Source organism: Hippocampus comes, unplaced genomic scaffold (genome assembly GCF_001891065.2).
Source record: "Hippocampus comes isolate QL1 unplaced genomic scaffold, H_comes_QL1_v1.1 scaffold317, whole genome shotgun sequence".
Taxonomy (NCBI): Eukaryota; Metazoa; Chordata; class Actinopteri; order Syngnathiformes; family Syngnathidae; genus Hippocampus; species Hippocampus comes.
Genome location: NW_017805531.1, coordinates 1,240,870 through 1,262,773, shown reverse-complemented (window position 1 = coordinate 1,262,773; position 21,904 = coordinate 1,240,870). Strand labels below are relative to the sequence as shown.

At 42.1% G+C, this 21,904-nt stretch overlaps 3 protein-coding genes and 2 non-coding genes across 6 annotated transcripts in view; 2 read left to right on the top strand and 3 right to left on the bottom strand.

The window, feature by feature from the left end:
* The first annotated feature begins 659 nt into the window (after positions 1-659).
* Positions 660-5,197, top strand: selenof (selenoprotein F). The gene is made up of 5 exons (XM_019877987.1): positions 660-767; positions 1,503-1,670; positions 3,202-3,265; positions 4,076-4,125; positions 4,442-5,197. The coding sequence occupies exons 1-5, from the start codon at positions 720-722 to the stop codon at positions 4,571-4,573; spliced, it is 462 nt and encodes a 153-aa protein (XP_019733546.1). The 5' UTR covers positions 660-719; the 3' UTR covers positions 4,574-5,197.
* Positions 5,198-6,199: 1,002 nt separating this feature from the next.
* Positions 6,200-7,241, bottom strand: LOC109520476 (transcription factor Sox-14). The gene has a single exon (XM_019877711.1). It carries the CDS (start codon positions 7,207-7,209, stop codon positions 6,541-6,543), a length of 669 nt encoding a protein of 222 aa, XP_019733270.1. The 5' UTR covers positions 7,210-7,241; the 3' UTR covers positions 6,200-6,540.
* A 4,582-nt stretch (positions 7,242-11,823) lies between these two features.
* On the bottom strand, positions 11,824-11,895 carry trnap-ugg (transfer RNA proline (anticodon UGG)). The gene has a single exon. It is a non-coding gene; the product is annotated as a tRNA-Pro (tRNA).
* Positions 11,896-12,240: 345 nt separating this feature from the next.
* Positions 12,241-21,904, top strand: part of septin2 (septin 2) — a 14,445-nt gene continuing 4,781 nt past the window's right edge. Inside the window, exons 1-7 of one of the 2 annotated variants that reach the window (XM_019877797.1) lie at positions 12,241-12,381; positions 13,331-13,372; positions 14,056-14,170; positions 18,119-18,205; positions 18,289-18,412; positions 18,630-18,764; positions 18,885-18,957. In XM_019877797.1, coding sequence (XP_019733356.1) covers positions 13,349-13,372; positions 14,056-14,170; positions 18,119-18,205; positions 18,289-18,412; positions 18,630-18,764; positions 18,885-18,957 — 558 coding nt within the window. In that variant the 5' untranslated portion in view covers positions 12,241-12,381; positions 13,331-13,348. Of the gene's footprint in view, positions 12,382-13,330; positions 13,373-14,055; positions 14,171-15,222; positions 15,376-16,329; positions 16,372-17,053; positions 17,169-18,118; positions 18,206-18,288; positions 18,413-18,629; positions 18,765-18,884; positions 18,958-21,904 lie in introns of those variants that run through there. The other variant, XM_019877796.1, reaches the window with a different exon arrangement.
* Positions 14,812-14,883, bottom strand: trnap-ugg (transfer RNA proline (anticodon UGG)). The gene has a single exon. It is a non-coding gene; the product is annotated as a tRNA-Pro (tRNA).

Here is a 21,904-nt window from a genome sequence, read left to right as displayed (position 1 = left end):
GCGGTTAGGACCTAGTCACTGTAAACAGATTCAATATGTAATATCATTTCATTAGTTATCATCACATTGTCACATAGTAAACTCTTAAGAAAACGTTTGAAAAAAATACAAATAAACACCAGATTAAGAAATACTCGTGCTATTTTTCCTAAATAGTTTAGTGTGTGCGTGAATGAGAAGCATTAGTTTTGAGTCCTTTTTGCAGTTTGCTGCGCGATCGAGACATCCATGATGGTGGGTGCGCTGACGTATTGCAGCAACGGGCCATATAACTCAAGGCGGTGTCGAGGTTTACTAAATTTCTGTGGACTTCACGGTGAAGCAGTCTTTCTATTCGTCAGCTACAGTTGTCTGTACACACCGGATTGGACAAATATAACCAACGAGTGCAAATACCGACCCATAGGAGTGCTGTTTTCTTTCCGAGCCTCTTAAACCAAGCGGGTAAATTGTGAGCGAAGAAAAAGTAATAAGACTGTCCCTCTGTGCGCCTAATCCACGACTATTTTCCACATTAAATTAAAAAAAAATAAATCACAAAAAAATCCTTGATAGTATGCACATTATTATATGTACGTATTACTTAAGTTGTGTTTTTTTCGTGAAACTAGATTAGTTAAACCTAATTCAATGAATTATTTTTTATCAGGCATAACATGGAGTACTGTTTAGTTTAACTGAAGGCTCCGTCATTGTAGTTTTTTCCGGCACTCTCCAAAATGTCGGGAGAAGTGTATCTCCTGTGGCTGCTTTCGCTGTTAAAAACGGTTAGTTGAACGCATTGACATGAAAGATAGCATTATATCGTTGTTCTTAATTGCGAAATACGTTCACTGTTGGGGATTGCCCAGTTTAGTGTTACATTGATCGTTTTATGTCGCATCCTGTGGTTACCGGGGCGCATATATGACGTGGCTTATTGACTCAAAATCTCGAAAACTCTTGTTGGTAATTAAGTGAATCTGTGCAAATCTTGTGATTTAGTACGAGAAAGATGTCCACTGCTTTAAGATTGAGTTATTTAACCGAGAAACGTCAAACTTAGGTATTCAAGACAATTAAAGTGGTTGTCAAATCGTGTTGGAAACATCGTTTGGCAACGAGGAAGCGAGCACAAATTATTTTAAAGGACTTCAAATTTAAATAACAAAAAATAACTAACCGACACCGGCGTGGTGACAGAGTAAATGATATAACTAGATTGTTTAGAAGCAAATCTTAAAATTGGGAATTTCTCCACTGCGAGACAAATAAAGGTTTTCTTACCTTAATATTCTTAGTATACAAATCAAATTTCCTATTGAAAATAATGACATCACCATTAATCCGTTTTAGCACCCCGCAAAACACCACCTTTTTTAGAAGAATAGAAGTACGTTGTCTAAATAGGTTACACAATCGATTTAGAAAGAAATAAACTTATCTTATAAAGTTTTATTACGGTGCATAATGATGTATTCCTTTTAAAATATTCCGTTTCATCTTGTGCTTCCTCCTTCCAGCTGTCAGCGTATGGCTCCGACTTGACTTCGGAGGCTTGCAGGGATCTGGGCTTCTCCAGCAACCTGCTGTGCAGTTCCTGTGACCTGCTCGGGGAGTTCAGCCTCACCAAGCTGCAGCCAGACTGCAGGCACTGCTGCCAGCAGGAAGCCCAGTTGGAATCGCGGAAGGTGACTATGCTACAGTTCCTCCAACTAACAAACAAACAGGAAATGGCAACTCAGGGCAATTTGAATTTTGCATCTTTGAGTGACATTTTTAAATTTACTTGCAGAGCTACAAAGAAACCTCACAATTCGCAGGGGTGAAGGAATAAGTACATTTCGATGAACAAATCAGCTCACATATCAGTTTTTATTGCATATTTAAATAAAATGAAGCCCATATATAGTTTCCTGTGCTTTCCCCCCCTCCTCTATTCACAGCAGGGGTTGTCCGTATTAGCAGTTAAATTTCAGTTAAATGGACAACATATATGGAAACATTATTTTCGTATCTGTGAAAATATATTATTTTGTATTATTTCTTTGAAGTTGATGCACATTCATGCTTGGGGTGGTGTAACGTGCCGGAATGGGGAAAAAAAATGTTTCAAAGCTTGTTTGGTATCGGGAGAAATAAAACAAATCCCAGAAGGGGAGGAGAAAAAAAAAGCTCAACTTGTTTTGAATAATTGATTTTTCTTCAAGCCAAAGATCTTGGAAATCTTTTGAGATTTGATTTGAAGGCCTGTATCGCCCAGGCCGAGGACTGCGCTGCTGTGTTTTCTAAAGTCGGTCTAATTTCTGCAAGCACACCTTCCAGATAAAGGGCAAAACATATGGTTCCTATTAAGATAATTAACGAGTTGCGCACTCTTCAACAGACCCGAGGAAAAGATTGAACATCACCAGGCTGCCTTGGATGTATGGTTTTGTCCCTGGCTGCAAGGCTGGAGGCGTACCTTTTTAATGGCTGCATGGAGGTTCTACTTGGCTGCTTTTAATGAGGAAGTTATACTCTTAATGTGTTTAACTATTTAAAGCGTAGAGGCACAGGCTGTGTAACGAGTCATCTTTTGAAATGGGGACAAGTCTTGAATGCCCAAATGGTGTTTTTCTTAGCTCTAATCTTTCTCTCTGTATCGCTTCCATGGATGGTGGCTTGAAAGGCGTGAACGTTTGGATTTGAACAATTTCACAGAAATGCTTGCGCAAGAAAACGTCTTTGTAACTTGCGCCACTCACAAACATGGAGGCTTGAAGTGTTTTCGGGTGAAATTGCAGTTTGAGCCCAAAACGCAAAAAGTGTAGCATGCGGTTTCTCATACCCAAATGCAATGTGAGGTTTCACAACAACAATTACGTTTCTGGGTGTCAAACAAGATCCAGTCGCCCCTTTCGGGAGTTGTGTCATTTGCTGTATGTAGAAAAACATCAAGTTTGTCCTCTGCAAAGAGGCAGCTGTGAGTCTCCCAATTTCCTCCCAACTTTCTTAACATTGCCGCCGGAGGTTTGATGACAAAGCGACCATCTGTTGACTCCGTTGCATGTTCAGCCGCTCAGCTTAATGACTGCAAGCAGTCGCCAGGAGACGCCCGCAGGCCAGCCATGCTGCCACCGGCAGGGCCGCCCGCCTCTTATCTCCGTGTGTGGGCAGTGCTGTGTGCGCGCGCTTCTCCTCATAAACCACCAGCTCATGTTGTATTTTCTTGACCGACAGCTCTACGCTGGGGCCATCCTGGAGGTGTGCGGATGAAAATTGGGGAGGTTCCCCCAAGTCCAAGGTGAGTTCTCTTTCGAAACGTTTCAGTGTCATACACACAGTGCCGTGAAAAACTATTTGCCCCCTTCCTGATTTCTGTGTAAATTAAATTGCCATTTGGAAACTGCATTTTTTTTCCCATTTTTTTGTGCTATTAAAATTGGTTTGATGAACTGAAGCCTTTGTGTGAGATAAGTATGCAAAGAACACGGAAATCGGGAAGGAGGCAAATACTTTTTCACGGCGCTGTAGTCATATGCGGAGATTTGATGAAAAGCAGAGGAAAATGTCTTAACTAAGATGCAGTATTTGTTGCTGAGGATAAAGAATATATCCCCGTGAGTATTGTTGTAGGCTCCCTGCATTTTTTCACAACGACCGCTTATATTCAGATGCACGTTTTAAAAATGTTTATAATGAATGTGATGTCGACGCTATTTGCGTTATCCCGGTTCATATTGTGTGTTAGCATCAAGCTAGGTGGTCTTGAATTCCTCAGGCTTGCTTTTCAACCCCCAACTTGGAAGGTTTGGCTATTTGTTGTGGAAGAGGACCACCCACGGTCGACTCAATAACATTGTGCTCCGTTCCCTGATCGTCAACTGCATCTGATCTCAAGACGGAACAGCCCGTGTCTCCTTGTGGGCCATTTGACCACCGTTTGTTGACTTCAGCTGTAGCCGTCCCGTGTGCTCAACTGTCTCTTCGAGATGCGACCTTCTCAGGGGGCTTCGCGGCTGTCAACAATTAAATTCCTCAGTCCTAAAATAGAATGACGAATGGATACGCGTTCGACCCGACCCTTATTGATATTTTTTTTAAATCTCTGCAGCTTTTGTCAAGGGTGACAAGCCGAAAATGTTCAAGGGTCTTCAGATCAAGGTGAGTGTTGATGACGAACTGTCACTTTTCACACTAAAATAGTCATGCCCCCTAGTAGGGACTGCTGCAAATAGAGAAAAAATATCAGCAATTGACACCCCCCAAAATATGATAGCTTAAACTAGAAATACATCACAAACTATGATCCCACTTTACCCATGATAAGTAAATTTGCCAATAGGCGAGGAACAGTGAAATCCTTTGAGAGAAACCAAGTTCCTGAGACTATTCTATGCATCTTTATTTTTGGGTTGCTGACACTTTTTTTTTTGTTTTGTTTTTTTTTTTTCTTTCTTCACCTCCTACACTCTCTCAGTACGTGCGAGGCTCCGATCCTGTACTCAAGCTTTTGGACGACAACGGGAACATCACCGAGGAACTCAGCATCCTCAAGTGGAACACGGACAGCGTGGAAGAGTTTTTGAGTGAAAAATTAGAGCGGATATAAACATGGGTTTCAAATTATTTTTTACAGTTGAAGGGGACAGTTTAAAAACGTACACTCAAACCTTGATGGTTTACATCACTCATTTTGCCATATTGTTTTTTGAGAATTCTGCCAGCCTTTTTTTCTCCCCCTAAGTGAAAACAGTTGGATTCGAAAACTAAAAGTAGTGGCATGATTTCAGATAAGATAAAAAAAAAAAAGTGTGAAATGTACATTTTTAGTTAAGTGGATTGAATTTAGCATTCTTACATTGCTGCTAAATTCTGTTTAGTCACAGATCCATGAACAAAACTGTTAAAGCCTCACCGTGTGTTCTTTAGCTTTTTCTGTTTCTGATTTTCTTGTACACTTATTTTTATAATGCTTGAATTGCAGGTAGCTAGACAAGAGTCGTCAAAAGAAGGAATGATTCCTAATTTCTGTCTACAAGTAGAGGGTGTAGTCACGGGGCACGTTTATGAAGAGCTCACCGTAAACCAGTTTTGGGAAGTGTGCTCTGATGGGTTTTGTGTTCCTCAGCTTCATCAAAGTTTCAGTGGAAATTGGAATTGTTATGGATGGTCGTCTTTTGAAACGCATAATTGAAGATTTGAATAAACAACAATAAAACACAAAAGTCTTTCAGTTTTGTGTCTTTTGGACTCGTGTCTTTGAAATTGAGACCCAATGATCGTCAAAGTGCAAAACTACCACTACTGGTCCACAGGCTCCCTCTGGTGGTACAAACAAAAAACGCCTGTGCATTTGCATTGCCCGGCCACGCCTTCAATGGTTCAGGCTTACAACTTTCCGCAGATGGCTTTATTGAGACAGTTTCAGATTCTGTATAAATATTATCATGTCAATGGAATGAACAACTTGACATTATTATTCAAATAATTAAAAAGACCAAGCACAGACACGAAACAACAACAAAGTCCTGAAAAGAAAAATTAGCCCCCTCTCGCTTTTAAAGCATACTCATGTACAGTATATTGTATGTATTTGGCAGTGATGGGAAGTAACAAAGTACAAACACCTTGTTAGAGTACTTACAGTAAGTACCTTTTTCATATATCTGTACGTGACTTGAATATAAATTTTTGCACAGTGGCTCAAGACGTATTAACGTTGAAGGATAACAAGGGGGTAACGCTATTTTCGCGAGCACATTGCTATTTTTTTCTTGATTCAGTACAGTACAGTAGTTGATTTAAGCAGTTGTGATATTAACGTAATGATTTGTTGACTAATATCTTAAGATGTCAACTATGTATATCATTATGCATAAACATTTATTTTGACTAGTAGTGGCACAGAATTTTATTTTTGTATTTTGCGCGGCACGTGTTCACGTGGGTGATTTTCTGTCACCTGCCTTATGCACTTCAACCGTCAAAGCAAAACGTATCACGTGTGATATTGACAAATAAATTGAGGATTTTGTTTCCTTGACTGATTTTTTTATTTACATTTTATTTTGGCAAGTGTTTTCACGAAATGAAATTCTCTGGATCCAGATACATTTTTAGTAGACATTACATCTTATTAAAAAAAATCGATGATTTTATTTTTTGCAACCACTTGTCAAATTAAAATTGAGTAAATTCAACTCATTTTTCCACACACATTTTTTCAGTGTTCAGAAGGATCAACAAAGGGTCAATTTTCAAAGAATTTGAATTGTCTGTAAATTATGCAATGTTTCAGGTTTTGCGGAGTTTCATGTTAAGTTCGTGCAACTGTCGACACATATATTCAGACGTCAATCGTTCAGAAATTTTTCAGAAACAAAATATTTATAATTCGTGTTAATGGATGGATGTTTAATGTTGCGCCAAATTTGGGCTGTGGCGACCCCTGATGGGACGAGCTGAACGTCACATCAACAGCAAATATTTCCCACGCGGTCCAAAAATGCGTTGATGAACCATCCCATGTGTTCGCCGAGTATTTTCATCTCAATTCGAGGTGTCCCTGAAGTCCATTTACGCACTGGCTCCAGGTGCTGCGTACGCGTCCAAGCCGCTCTTGCTCATCCCTCCCGGGAGTAGAATGTAAGCCACATGGGGCTGCACACCGGCCGCCGACCACGCTCCACAGTTGCACGGCACCACGTAGGGGCTACCGTGCGACGCGTGGGTGTGCTGCCCGAGGCAAGCCAAACCCCCGACCACAGCCCCGGAGTGGTACCCGAAGGCGGGCGAGCTATAGCCGCGCAAAGGGGACTGGAACTCCGCCATCCGATGGAGATGTCTCACGGGGGACGGCGCCATCAGAGTGGGGGGTTTATCCCCGTGGATGAGAAGGGGCGAGTCCACGGAGAATCCCTTCAAAGGCTCCACATGTGGGAAAACGAGGCGCTCCGTCTGGGGGGGAATTTTGGGTTTGCGCCGGGGTCTGTACTTGTAGTCCGGGTGTTCTCGCATGTGTTGAGCCCGGAGCCTTTTGGCCTCGTCAATGTAAGGACGCTTCTCGGAATCGCTGAGTTTTTTCCACTCGGCGCCCAGCCTCTTGCTTATTTCCGAGTTGTGCATCTTTGGGTTGTCCTGAGCCATCTTGCGCCTCTGGCCCCTGGACCACACCATGAACGCGTTCATTGGTCTCTTGATGTGGTCTAATGGTTTGGGCATTTCCAAATCCGACCACACATTCATTTAAAACAATTCAGGTCAACTCTTACACAAATAAAAAAAAAATAAAAAAGGAGAGAGAGAGAGAGAGAGAGAGAGAGAGAGAAGGGGAAAACACGTCATGGGCTTCTTTTAAAGCGTAATAAATCCGCAGTAAACGTTTTCTGTGAGCCTGGATTGTTTGAATGACAAGTGTCGAGCCTGGTTGCAAGTTGGAAGCTTGTTATGGAAGAGACCAAGCATGTCAAGCTCTCATCTGTACTCCACTGTCACGGTGGGCCAAGCCAATGAGAAGATGAGAGCGCACAGTAATCCCCCCACCCCCCGCCCCCTCAAAAATGAATACAACATTTCTAAGACACCCCTCTTTTCCCCTCCCTTTTGACACTTTTAAAGCTTCACAAAATCTCTGATGAGACACATGCACTGGAAAAAAATCATACAATGAATGACCACTCGACATGGGCCAAAATATGAACTGATTGCCAGCCAATCGCAGGGCACACATTGACATATAACCATTCACACTCACAATCACACCTAGGGACAATTTAGAGTGTTCCATTAATCTGCCATGCATGTTTTTGGAATGCGGGAGGAAACCGGAGTACCCGGAGAAAACCCACACAGGCATGGGTAGAACAAGTAAACTACACACAGAAAGGCCGGAGCCCAGAATCGAACACTGGCCCTCTGTACTCTGAGGCGGACATACTAACCAGTCGAGCGCGTGCCCCCAGTGTGCATTGCATCGGTGCTATTTGTTAGCCCATCTATGGCATTTCTCATGTGTTGGTATTAAGCCTTTGAAAACTTCTGTTGAAATCAATTTAAAGTCTTTCCCAACATGCACTGCAGGTTTCCTGTATTCTACTAGGCAACAACTCTGAGAAGCTTAACACCCACCCCTCCACCTCACCTCCTGCTAAATCAATATTAATCACAGCCATCATTTACTGGTCCTGGGAGTCTATATCGATTTCTTTGAACCATTTTCGTAATTATGATACCTTATCTGATCAAATATAAGCTTTAACCTCCTTGTATGTTATTGAAATGACATTGATGGAGAAATGTTTGAATTTGCAATGAAGTCAAACTGTCAGAAATTCAGCACACTACCTTGACGTTGGAGTGGAATTTGCCAAAGATATTCTGAAAATTGTTTAGAATCACTGTAGATACTCTGGCATCTTGTTTGCTGTCATGAGATATTTCCTATGTCAAATACAGTGCGTTGGCTCAATAAAGGTCAGGGAACATCGCAGTAAGACGTCTTTCTTTCATTTTCCCCCCTAAATCAAAAGCCAGTGTTTCGGAAAGATCCAGCAGTGCAGCTGCACAGCAAAAGCAGTTGTGATAAGACCTTTTCAGCAGAAGGGCGGCGGGGATAAAGTGACGGACAGCGGGGGTCACCCAGCTGATCCGTTTCCTCATTGCCGGGCTCTTGTCTACTTGTGCTGGAGGTTCCGAATCGCATCATCAGCCCATCTAAACACTAATCATTCTCACGCTGTTTTTAGACACCCGTCGAGATGAAACAAATATGAGAACATATGTAAAGAAAAAAAATATATTTTTTCGAAATGGTATTTATCGTTAAAACCATCACTACAATACAAAAACACAATAAAACAGCACACGACTGTGCCACTTCTCCATGTGGAGCACAAAAATGATAAACATGTAAATAGAGCACATCATAGCACACCAGAGCCGCCGATTATTGAGCAACTGGTGCAATTCATGCAACAGGTATTTGAACGCCAACGTAGCAACACATATAGACAAGCAATATAGCAAGACTCACAGGCATATATTCTTTATCCTCTGCAAAAAACAACACCAATACTGCAGTTGCTGAGTCATTTACAGGAGTTGCTGTTCTTTTTATTTAGTCTGTATGTGCGTATTATCTTATTGTCCCTGATGGCCAAGTCGTGTACACCTGTTGTTGCCAAATGAGATTCACATGGCAACACACAGATGCTGAAATCTGATTGGACGGAGAAAAAAAAATCTCATCCATACACGAACTAGAAGCAGCCAAAAGAAATGCTACAAAATGAATCGGACTATAAAGAACACAGTTTCATGGAACAAATATAAGAATTTAGGTTTGAAATATAGGCCAGTGCTTCTAATAGTGTTTAAGCCAGCAGCTCGAACTATAAATTGGAGTATGTGCTACTGTGTATTTGGCGTGACTTCTAAGAAAGAGCAGCAGGGAAGGGCGGCGTCGGGGGTGTTGTTGCTTGAAATGGGTAATAAGAAAAAGTGCCAGCCGCACAAAATGTCGGTGGTAATCCGGTTATCCGCAGGCTCTGAAGATACTGCCCCATCTCCTTGGGAAGTCTGTCTTTTCTTCTTATGTCAAAACTGTCGTCCGTGCACTCAGGTGGATTATGGAGTCATGGTGGAGAAAGAAACGGACAGGTAACTGGGCTTTGAATTTGTTGTGATCTTTTTTTTTTTTTTTTTGCTTTCTGAAAACATTTAGAAGTGAATCAGGCAAACATGCTGTTTGGGTAAGGGCGTAGTCGTTCTTTGAAAAAAACCTCTCCTTATCAGGCGACCCAAAAAGTTCAATAACCCCCTGTGATTTACGTGCACTCTCCAAAAGTAATAAAATCACCTCCACTTTATGATAGATGCCATATTCTTATGTGAATGAACCAAGGCAAAACTTTCTAGATAACTGAAAAGTTCCATCATAGTTGCACATAATTCTTTTGGTGTTTTCGCTCCTAAAATAATCAAATCCAATCCCCAGAAATGCATTCATGGCTAACAAGGCTCTTTTTTGACACTCCTGAGTCGTCCATTAGGCAATATTTTAGGAGGAAAATCCCCAAAGATTTTCAGTGCTCTTAGGGAGGGATTTCACTAAACCATGTACTTATTCTCGTGATACTTAAGAAAAGTCAAGCTTTTTTTTAATAGCTTTCCTCCTGACACTTTGACAATGGAATATGCTTTGGTTGACCCTGCGGCGGTAGACAGAGATGGGGGGAGTGGAAAATAGATCTTTAGCCAACAAATCATTTCATAAGACCTCCAAATTAATACGCTTCCTCCAGGGCTAGGAGGATAAACCTGAGCGTTATGTTACCGCGCTGGTCCCTATCAGCTAGTTTGCAACACAAGCAAGTCAGCAGTCAATGATGTACATTTATGAGCGACTTTTGTGCCAACACAGCAGCAGATTAAAAATATGTTATAGCGTAAATCAAGTGCTGTTTGGAAAGTGGACATTATTGGCTACGATAGATGGGAAGGTTGTGTAAATAGACCTCTCTCACACACACACCCTAAAAAAAATTTAAAATAACTCTCTCACATGTCAAAGAACCATTTCCGAATCTCATGCCCCAAAAAGGGTCACACATGCACCAAGAAAACTCTCTTGCAGACCAAAAGGCTCTCACACACAACCAAAACCCTCTCACATATGAAAAATCTCTTACACCCCAAAAGGCCCTCCCCCCCCCCCCCAAAAAAAAAAAATCAAATCCCCCTGGGGGGCCACCGTTAATGTTGAATCCTGCCTTTGCACACAACCTACAGCAAAAATTGTACGCACACCACAACACTGACCAGAAACCCAGAGACAACACCAGAAACAAAACAACAACAATCAGTCACAGATCACCCAAAAAAATCTCATGCACACCAAAAAACAATTCTAACCTGGCAATAAAAAAGTCACTGAGAATAAAAACTTTCAAACACAGGAAAAACTCTCACACCCATCATAAAAACTCACTCACACAAAAAAACTCTCTTACAAACACATCAAGTAAGTTCATATTCACCAAATTATCCTCACATTATACGGCACCTCATAATTATCAGTTATCAACATGTCTGCTACATAATTCAAGAATAGGACCCCTTTGCCCCTGTTATAAGTGGCTAGCCTTAAGACATTCTAGAAATGTAAAATCACATCTGAAGTCATCACACGAAGCCACCATACAAATGACAGAGCCCAGAGCAACTAAGAAGCTTATGGAAATAACGTTATTCCCCCGTGTGCTCAAGATATGCTTGCTGCAACAGCAAAGGGAATAGACTACTATTTACCAACTTATCTCATGGCTCTTATGGAGGCTAGAGGGAGAAAAACACAGATAGACAGTCAGAAAGGCTTTACACAATATATTTGCCATTCGACTGAGCCCCGGAGCTGGAATTAAGTATTAGTGCTGCTGATAGAAGAACGAGGTGGTCTAACTACCATTCGGTCCTCCAAACTGTTCTACTCTGACGTGTCAAACCATATTTAATCAACTGAATGTTTAAATGTAAATAGCACTGTGAAAACATCACAGCATATCTAGTAGTCTTGTGTAAGAGGTACTCTGGTACAGCCTGGAGTGGTGGCCAGATAGTCACAAGAAACATACAGGAGACAACCATCCACAGCCGCATTTTGAGTCGTCAAATAAAACTAACATGCATCTTTTGGAATGTGGGACGAAACTGGAGTACCTACAGAAAAACAACACAAGCTCGGGGAACACATGCAAACTCCACGCTGGAACGCCAGCATGCTTCTTCGAGTTCAGAACTGTTAATTGTGTTAACTGTGAATTATTAGTGCAAAATTGAAGAAATAAGCAAGAAAAAAATATAGGGCTCGTCCGGGATTTGAACCCGGGACCTCTCGCACCCAAAGCGAGAATCATACCCCTAGACCAACGAGCCACGACAACACGGAAACATATTTTACTTTTTAATCATAAATATCATAATGTAAAGGCCGAAATAGACTTCCGACAGTTAAAAAATAATAATTCTTTATCATGACTGTTGTTATTGTTACGGTGTTGGTCGTTAGCTGTTAAACAAAATCACTGCCAGAAATGGACTTCTGACAGTAAAAAAAAGATCTGATTCTTTTTTCTTTTTCTTTTTTATGGGCAGGCATGGGCTTCCATAAATAAGGCCCCCTCACGGATCCTTGACTTTTCCACATTTGATATGGCGGCGACGTCAACGTACGTATCCAATGCTTTCGCCGCCGCGGTCGCGCGGTGCATTGTGGTCCGTCGGTATGTTTGCTTGTAGGAAGCCTTGTGCACCGGAATCTGAAGAATTTGAGGTGTCCGCCAAGCCGAACTGTTCTTCTCCATCGTTGCTTCTTGCTCCTCTCTAATTTCTCCGGAATCAATTTCCTAGCGGACGCTTAAGGTAATGTTTAATCTTTAAATAAGCTCATCACTTTTTAGAAAATTATTCACATAAAACTTGATTCGGCTCGCTGTAGCTAGTTGGCTAAAATTAGCTTCGCGAGTTAAACACACGAGAAGCTAATCAGCTATCTAATGAGAAAGTTATCCATAATGCTATGAATGCTAAGTTAACCGCATTGATTTTCACCTCTCTCCATCAGCTTTTCGGGATGAGGCCAGGATTCAAATGTATTTTTTCGCGGCCGTCACCCATCAGCCACGTTCCACACCCACTTGAGCATTAACCGTTATAAAGATAGCGTTTACGATCCTTAGACGCTATCTTTACAAATGGTGCAAATTTCCGCACGTGAAAACGATTGTTAAATTACGTGTACCTTGTATACTGTTAAATCCAGTTGTTGGAAGTCTGGAGCTATCAATTGTTTGGTCTAATAATGACGTGGCTGGCTTTCCTGAATGACTTTTAAGCTTTGAAGTACAGTCGAAAAACAATCAGCGTTTTGTGCAGGAGTCACCGTCTGGAGTACAACCTCAAGAGTAGGAACATTGTTTTTTCATACTATTTCATCGAGTTTACCACCACCAAACGTGTCGCCTCTACATGTATTGAATGCCAGAAGAGTCATTCGTCAATGTTTAGACCGAAACTGCGAAATTCGACGTGAAACTACTTTGACAGCGAGTAATAATAGCCGACAAAGCATAACACAAGCTGTAATGTAGCTCACACAGGAAACGAAGCAGATCGTTTTTTTTGTTGTGTCGGGTGACATTTGAGCTCTCACACAAAGCAAACCAGACTTCCTGTCTCTCACACTACCAAGGCTTGGAAGCATTCAGGCATGAGAATTTAGCACTACCATTGCCATTACAAAAAGGATTTGCAAAGGCATTGAAGTTTCTTTTGGGGGGGAAGCGATGAAACGTGTTGTCTGTCCTTCCAGGAGCAGTGAGGAAAAATCATGTCGCACGGTGACAAAATGAAGGAAAGTCACAAGATCAGCTTCACATCTTTATGTGCATTCATTTTGTGATCGCTTATAATGCAGAGGTTTGAGGAAGTCCATAAGTCTCAAATCTTACCTTCAAGTTTCAAGCAAGTCACAAATTACTGTGGCAAAAGTCAAAACCCTGCTTAACTTTGACTTGCAGTCTCTTAAGCGTTCACGATGACGACTTGACAAAATTCAACCAAAGTAGTGCGACATTAACATGCCTGTAAGTCATAAATCAAATTGCAACAGTAATGTAAACAGGTCTACATCTTAATCACTTCAAATTTTCTGTGGGGGAAAAAAAAGCGCGAACTGCACTTCTTTAGCATGGAACTTTTCTAGATGCAAGATAAATGAATGTATAAAATATGCACGTCTAGAAAAAACATAGCCTACTGACTGACTGAAATGAAGATGGTCGAAGTTGTTTGGCATAGTTGTCGCTTATCTTTTGTTAGTTTTGGTCAAGCAAGTCCTAGATGGATGACATAAATGTTTAGTCTTGTGACGACTTTTTGGGCAAAGCGCTGGAATGAGGTGTGGTGGTAGTACTGTGCAAGCATCCATCTTTTGCCACTCATTGACAGAGATTTAGCCAGTAACAACTAGCTCATATCTCACAAATCACCAATTAAGCTTCTTTGTTGCTTGTATGTTGGTTTTTCTTTCTACAGCAGGGCCAGTTCACTAACCCTGAGACACCAGGGTATGTGGGATTCGCCAACCTGCCCAATCAGGTTCATCGCAAGTCCGTCAAAAAGGGCTTTGAGTTCACGCTTATGGTTGTCGGTAGGTTTCTGACTCTGTCTTCATTACGTTCAGATCATGCGCTCAATGGTATTTGCTTTCATTAATCTGACATGGGATTATTTTATTTCGAAAAAAACAAAACTACTCCACAGCAAAATGCTGCTGTGTTGAGCTTTTCTTAATGCATAAGCGTAACGTGTGTGCATTGGAAGTGGCATATCAGCCCCGGAGCTGGAATTAAGTATTAGTGCTGCTGATAGAAGAACGAGGTGGTCTAACTACCATTCGGTCCTCCAAACTGTTCTACTCTGACGTGTCAAACCATATTTAATCAACTGAATGTTTAAATGTAAATAGCACTGTGAAAACATCACAGCATATCTAGTAGTCTTGTGTAAGAGGTACTCTGGTACAGCCTGGAGTGGTGGCCAGATAGTCACAAGAAACATACAGGAGACAACCATCCACAGCCGCATTTTGAGTCGTCAAATAAAACTAACATGCATCTTTTGGAATGTGGGACGAAACTGGAGTACCTACAGAAAAACAACACAAGCTCGGGGAACGCATGCAAACTCCACGCTGGAACGCCAGCATGCTTCTTCGAATTCAGAACTGTTAATTGTGTTAACTGTGAATTATTAGTGCAAAATTGAAGAAATAAGCAAGAAAAAAATATAGGGCTCGTCCGGGATTTGAACCCGGGACCTCTCGCACCCAAAGCGAGAATCATACCCCTAGACCAACGAGCCACGACAACACGGAAACATATTTTACTTTTTAATCATAAATATCATAATGTAAAATGGCCGAAATAGACATCCGACAGTTAAAAAATAATAATTCTTTATCATGACTGTTGTTATTGTTACGGTGTTGGTCGTTAGCTGTTAAACAAAATCACTGCCAGAAATGGACTTCTGACAGTAAAAAAAAGATCTGATTCTTTTTTCTTTTTCTTTTTTATGGGCAGGCATGGGCTTCCATAAATAAGGCCCCCTCACGGATCCTTGACTTTTCCACATTTGATATGGCGGCGACGTCAACGTACGTATCCAATGCTTTCGCCGCCTAGGTCGCGCGGTGCATTGTGGTCCGTCGGTCGGTATGTTTGCTTGTAGGAAGCCTTGTGCACCGGAATCTGAAGAATTTGAGGTGTCCGCCAAGCTGAACTGTTCTTCTCCATCGTTGCTTCTTGCTCCTCTCTAATCCCTCCGGAATCAATTTCCTAGCGGACGCTTAAGGTAATGTTTAATCTTTAAATAAGCTCATCACTTTTTAGAAAATTATTCACATAAAACTTGATTCGGCTCGCTGTAGCTAGTTGGCTAAAATTAGCTTCGCGAGTTAAACACACGAGAAGCTAATCAGCTATTTAGTGAGAAACTTATCCATAATGCTATGAATGCTAAGTTAACCGCGTTGATTTTCACCTCTCTCCATCAGCTTTTCGGGATGAGACCAGGATTCAAATGTTTTATTTTTTCGCGGCCGTCACCCATCAGCCACGTTCCACACCCACTTGAGCATTAACCGTTATAAAGATAGCATATACGGTGCTTAGACGCTATCTTTACAAATGGTGCAAATTTCCGCACGTGAAAACGATTGTTAAATTACGTGTACCTTGTATACTGTTAAATCCAGTTGTTGGAAGTCTGGAGCTATCAATTGTTTGGTCTAATAATAATGACGTGGCTGGCTTTCCTGTATGACTTTTAAGCTTTGAAGTACAGTCGAAAAACAATCAGCGTTTTGTGCAGGAGTCACCGTCTGGAGTACAACCTCAAGAGTAGGAACATTGTTTTTTCATACTATTTCATCGAGTTTACCACCACCAAACGTGTCGCCTCTACATGTATTGAATGCCAGAAGAGTCATTCGTCAATGTTTAGACCGAAACTGCGAAATTCGACGTGAAACTACTTTGACAGCGAGTAATAATAGCCGACAAAGCATAACACAAGCTGTAATGTAGCTCACACAGGAAACGAAGCAGATCGTTTTTTTTGTTGTGTCGGGTGACATTTGAGCTCTCACACAAAGCAAACCAGACTTCCTGTCTCTCACACTACCAAGGCTTGGAAGCATTCAGGCATGAGAATTTAGCACTACGATTGCCATTACAAAAAGGATTTGCAAAGGCATTGACGTTTCTTTGGGGGGGAGGCGATGAAACGTGTTGTCTGTCCTTCCAGGAGCAGTGAGGAAAAATCATGTCGCACGGTGACAAAATGAAGGTAAGTCACAAGATCAGCTTCACATCTTTATGTGCATTCATTTTGTGATCGCTTATAATGCAGAGGTTTGAGGAAGTCCATAAGTCTCAAATCTTACCTTCAAGTTTCAAGCAAGTCACAAATTACTGTGGCAAAAGTCAAAACCCTGCTTAACTTTGACTTGCAGTCTCTTAAGCGTTCACGATGACGACTTGACAAAATTCAACCAAAGTAGTGCGACATTAACATGCCTGTAAGTCATAAATCAAATTGCAACAGTAATGTAAACAGGTCTATATCTTAATCACTTCGAATTTTCTGTGGGGGGAAAAAAAAGCGCGAACTGCACTTCTTTAGCATGGAACTTTTCTAGATGCAAGATAAATGAATGTATAAAATATGCACGTCTAGAAAAAACATAGCCTACTGACTGACTGAAATGAAGATGGTCGAAGTTGTTTGGCATAGTTGTCGCTTATCTTTTGTTAGTTTTAGTCAAGCAAGTCCTAGATGGATGACATAAATGTTTAGTCTTGTGATGACTTTTTGGGCAAAGCGCTGGAATGAGGTGTGGTGGTAGTACTGTGCAAGCATCCATCTTTTGCCACTCATTAACAGACTTAGCCAGTAACAACTAGCTCATATCTCACAAATCACCAATTAAGCTTCTTTGTTGCTTGTATGTTGGTTTTTCTTTCTACAGCAGGGCCAGTTCACTAACCCTGAGACACCAGGGTATGTGGGATTCGCCAACCTGCCCAATCAGGTTCATCGCAAGTCCGTCAAAAAGGGCTTTGAGTTCACGCTTATGGTTGTCGGTAGGTTTCTGACTCTGTCTTCATTACGTTCAGATCATGCGCTCAATGGTATTTGCTTTCATTAATCTGACATGGGATTATTTTATTTCGAAAAAAACAAAACTACTCCACAGCAAAATGCTGCTGTGTTGAGCTTTTCTTAATGCATAAGCGTAACGTGTGTGCATTGGAAGTGGCATATCAGTGTAGTTGTTCAGCTGCAGTCTGCAACCGTGTAAACTCCTGATGGGAGGGCTGTGACTTACCCCCACCTCCTCTTGGGAAAGGGGGAGGGTGGAAGCTCTCGGCACACTGCTCATCCTTTTTTTCCCCTTTAAAATAAACCCGGAGTGGAATGTCGCTTGTGTGCCTGCAGAGATTGTGACACAGTGAACGAAGCCAATGGCACCAATTTGGTGGAATCGCTCATATAAGCTTCCACATCAAATGAGGGCGCCCTCTGTTAGCGTGCACTTGATTTATTCAATGTTAAACAATACATTGCTATCATTATTGCTAGTCTTTTTTTTTTGCAAACTGATTCGTAAATCCCCCCCGAAGCTGATCTGGACATCCTTCGAGATCCAGGCGGTTAGGAAAATCCAAAACGTGTCGAAGTTACATGTTAAAGTAGGAAACCACACAGAGGTGATTGTAGATGCTTCCAATCAGGTCCAGCAAATGCACGCATGTTCTTAATTCACAAGCTCTCATAATAATAATCAGTCATCATGTGATGCTGACAGGTTACTAATCAAAATACATCCACGCCTCAGGGAGCGGGGATTAATCACCCGATAGCGCCCGCAAAGATAAACAGTGAAGTCAAATTTAGCATTGTGTCAATAGGTGTCCTCAAATGTATCTTTTTTTGTTGTTGTTGTTACTATCTGCACAACTGGTTTGCACCAAGTCCAATGATGACTTTGACTGTTGTTTGTGTGGGTATTTAATTTTGTTTGTGGCAAAAGGTGAATCTGGACTTGGGAAATCCACCCTGATCAACAGCCTGTTCCTGACTGACCTCTATCCCGAGAGGATCATCCCGGGGGCAGCAGGTAGAACGCCAGCACGGGCACACACACACATGTTGTCATGTTGCTGAGCTTCATGCGCTCGCCTTCCCGTCCTTCTCCAACAGAGAAAATCGAGAGGACGGTTCAGATCGAGGCATCCACCGTGGAAATCGAGGAGCGGGGCGTGAAGTTGCGTCTCACTGTGGTCGACACTCCGGGATACGGAGACGCCATCAATAGCCAGGACTGGTATGAAATTCGGCTTGCACGACTTCAGGGTGGTCGTACCCGAAATGTCACAAATTGTGATTTTTGAGAAGAATGAACACTTGGACATGAGATGAAAGATGAAACGAAGTGAACTTGTCAAGGCTGTCGTTCATTTTAGGTTCATCCTACACTTCTGGAATTCACAGGCAGCTACGACGGGAGCAGGAAATATAACTTATTTTTTTTCTTGGACCAGTTTCAGCACCATCATCAGCTACATTGACGATCAATTCGAACGCTACCTCCACGATGAGAGCGGTCTAAATCGCCGCCACATCGTGGACAACAGAGTTCACTGCTGCTTCTATTTCATCTCTCCGCTCGGCCACGGGTGAGTCCGGCCGGCAACGTCTCCCCCCTCCTACCCCCATTGCTTAACAGAACAGCTTTCATCGCAAAATATTCCACCCTCTTTTTGTTGACACGCCCGCTTGTTTCCTGCTCCTCCCAGCTTGAAACCCCTGGACGTTCAGTTCATGAAGGCCATCCACAATAAGGTCAATGTGGTTCCTGTCATCGCCAAGGCGGACACGATTTTTTCGCGGCCGTCACCCATCAGCCACGTTCCACACCCACTTGAGCATTAACCGTTATAAAGATAGCGTTTACGATCCTTAGACGCTATCTTTACAAATGGTGCAAATTTCCGCACGTGAAAACGATTGTTAAATTACGTGTACCTTGTATACTGTTAAATCCAGTTGTTGGAAGTCTGGAGCTATCAATTGTTTGGTCTAATAATAATGACGTGGCTGGCTTTCCTGTATGACTTTTAAGCTTTGAAGTGCAGTCGAAAAACAATCAGCGTTTTGTGCAGGAGTCACCGTCTAGAGTACAACCTCAAGAGTAGGAACATTGTTTTCTTTTCATACTATTTCATCGAGTTTACCACCACCAAACGTGTCGCCTCTACATGTATTGAATGCCAGAAGAGTCATTCGTCAATGTTTAGACCGAAACTGCGAAATTCGACGTGAAACTACTTTGACAGCGAGTAATAATAGCCGACAAAGAATAACACAAGCTGTAATGTAGCTCACACAGGAAACGAAGCATTTTTTTTTTTGTGTCGGGTGACATTTGAGCTCTCGCACAAAGCAAACCAGACTTCCTGTCTCTCACACTACCAAGGCTTGGAAGCATTCAGGCATGAGAATTTAGCACTACGATTGCCATTACAAAAAGGATTTGCAAAGGCATTGACGTTTCTTTGGGGGGGAGGCGATGAAACGTGTTGTCTGTCCTTCCAGGAGCAGTGAGGAAAAATCATGTCGCACGGTGACAAAATGAAGGTAAGTCACAAGATCAGCTTCACATCTTTATGTGCATTCATTTTGTGATCGCTTATAATGCAGAGGTTTGAGGAAGTCCATAAGTCTCAAATCTTACCTTCAAGTTTCAAGCAAGTCACAAATTACTGTGGCAAAAGTCAAAACCCTGCTTAACTTTGACTTGCAGTCTCTTAAGCGTTCACGATGACGACTTGACAAAATTCAACCAAAGTAGTGCGACATTAACATGCCTGTAAGTCATAAATCAAATTGCAACAGTAATGTAAACAGGTCTACATCTTAATCACTTCAAATTTTCTGTGGGGGAAAAAAAAGCGCGAACTGCACTTCTTTAGCATGGAACTTTTCTAGATGCAAGATAAATGAATGTATAAAATATGCACGTCTAGAAAAAACATAGCCTACTGACTGACTGAAATGAAGATGGTCGAAGTTGTTTGGCATAGTTGTCGCTTATCTTTTGTTAGTTTTAGTCAAGCAAGTCCTAGATGGATGACATAAATGTTTAGTCTTGTGATGACTTTTTGGGCAAAGCGCTGGAATGAGGTGTGGTGGTAGTACTGTGCAAGCATCCATCTTTTGCCACTCATTAACAGACTTAGCCAGTAACAACTAGCTCATATCTCACAAATCACCAATTAAGCTTCTTTGTTGCTTGTATGTTGGTTTTTCCTTCTACAGCAGGGCCAGTTCACTAACCCTGAGACACCAGGGTATGTGGGATTCGCCAACCTGCCCAATCAGGTTCATCGCAAGTCCGTCAAAAAGGGCTTTGAGTTCACGCTTATGGTTGTCGGTAGGTTTCTGACTCTGTCTTCATTACGTTCAGATCATGCGCTCAATGGTATTTGCTTTCATTAATCTGACATGGGATTATTTTATTTCGAAAAAAACAAAACTACTCCACAGCAAAATGCTGCTGTGTTGAGCTTTTCTTAATGCATAAGCGTAACGTGTGTGCATTGGAAGTGGCATATCAGTGTAGTTGTTCAGCTGCAGTCTGCAACCGTGTAAACTCCTGATGGGAGGGCTGTGACTTACCCCCACCTCCTCTTGGGAAAGGGGGAGGGTGGAAGCTCTCGGCACACTGCTCATCCTTTTTTTCCCCTTTAAAATAAACCCGGAGTGGAATGTCGCTTGTGTGCCTGCAGAGATTGTGACACAGTGAACGAAGCCAATGGCACCAATTTGGTGGAATCGCTCATATAAGCTTCCACATCAAATGAGGGCGCCCTCTGTTAGCGTGCACTTGATTTATTCAATGTTAAACAATACATTGCTATCATTATTGCTAGTCTTTTTTTTTTGCAAACTGATTCGTAAATCCCCCCCGAAGCTGATCTGGACATCCTTCGAGATCCAGGCGGTTAGGAAAATCCAAAACGTGTCGAAGTTACATGTTAAAGTAGGAAACCACACAGAGGTGATTGTAGATGCTTCCAATCAGGTCCAGCAAATGCACGCATGTTCTTAATTCACAAGCTCTCATAATAATAATCAGTCATCATGTGATGCTGACAGGTTACTAATCAAAATACATCCACGCCTCAGGGAGCGGGGATTAATCACCCGATAGCGCCCGCAAAGATAAACAGTGAAGTCAAATTTAGCATTGTGTCAATAGGTGTCCTCAAATGTATCTTTTTTTGTTGTTGTTGTTACTATCTGCACAACTGGTTTGCACCAAGTCCAATGATGACTTTGACTGTTGTTTGTGTGGGTATTTAATTTTGTTTGTGGCAAAAGGTGAATCTGGACTTGGGAAATCCACCCTGATCAACAGCCTGTTCCTGACTGACCTCTATCCCGAGAGGATCATCCCGGGGGCAGCAGGTAGAACGCCAGCACGGGCACACACACACATGTTGTCATGTTGCTGAGCTTCATGCGCTCGCCTTCCCGTCCTTCTCCAACAGAGAAAATCGAGAGGACGGTTCAGATCGAGGCATCCACCGTGGAAATCGAGGAGCGGGGCGTGAAGTTGCGTCTCACTGTGGTCGACACTCCGGGATACGGAGACGCCATCAATAGCCAGGACTGGTATGAAATTCGGCTTGCACGACTTCAGGGTGGTCGTACCCGAAATGTCACAAATTGTGATTTTTGAGAAGAATGAACACTTGGACATGAGATGAAAGATGAAACGAAGTGAACTTGTCAAGGCTGTCGTTCATTTTAG

Bases quoted from the DNA above. Each gene is read 5' to 3' on its own strand.
- LOC109520476 (XM_019877711.1), bottom strand. From the start codon at position 7,209: ATGAATGTGTGGTCGGATTTGGAAATGCCCAAACCATTAGACCACATC.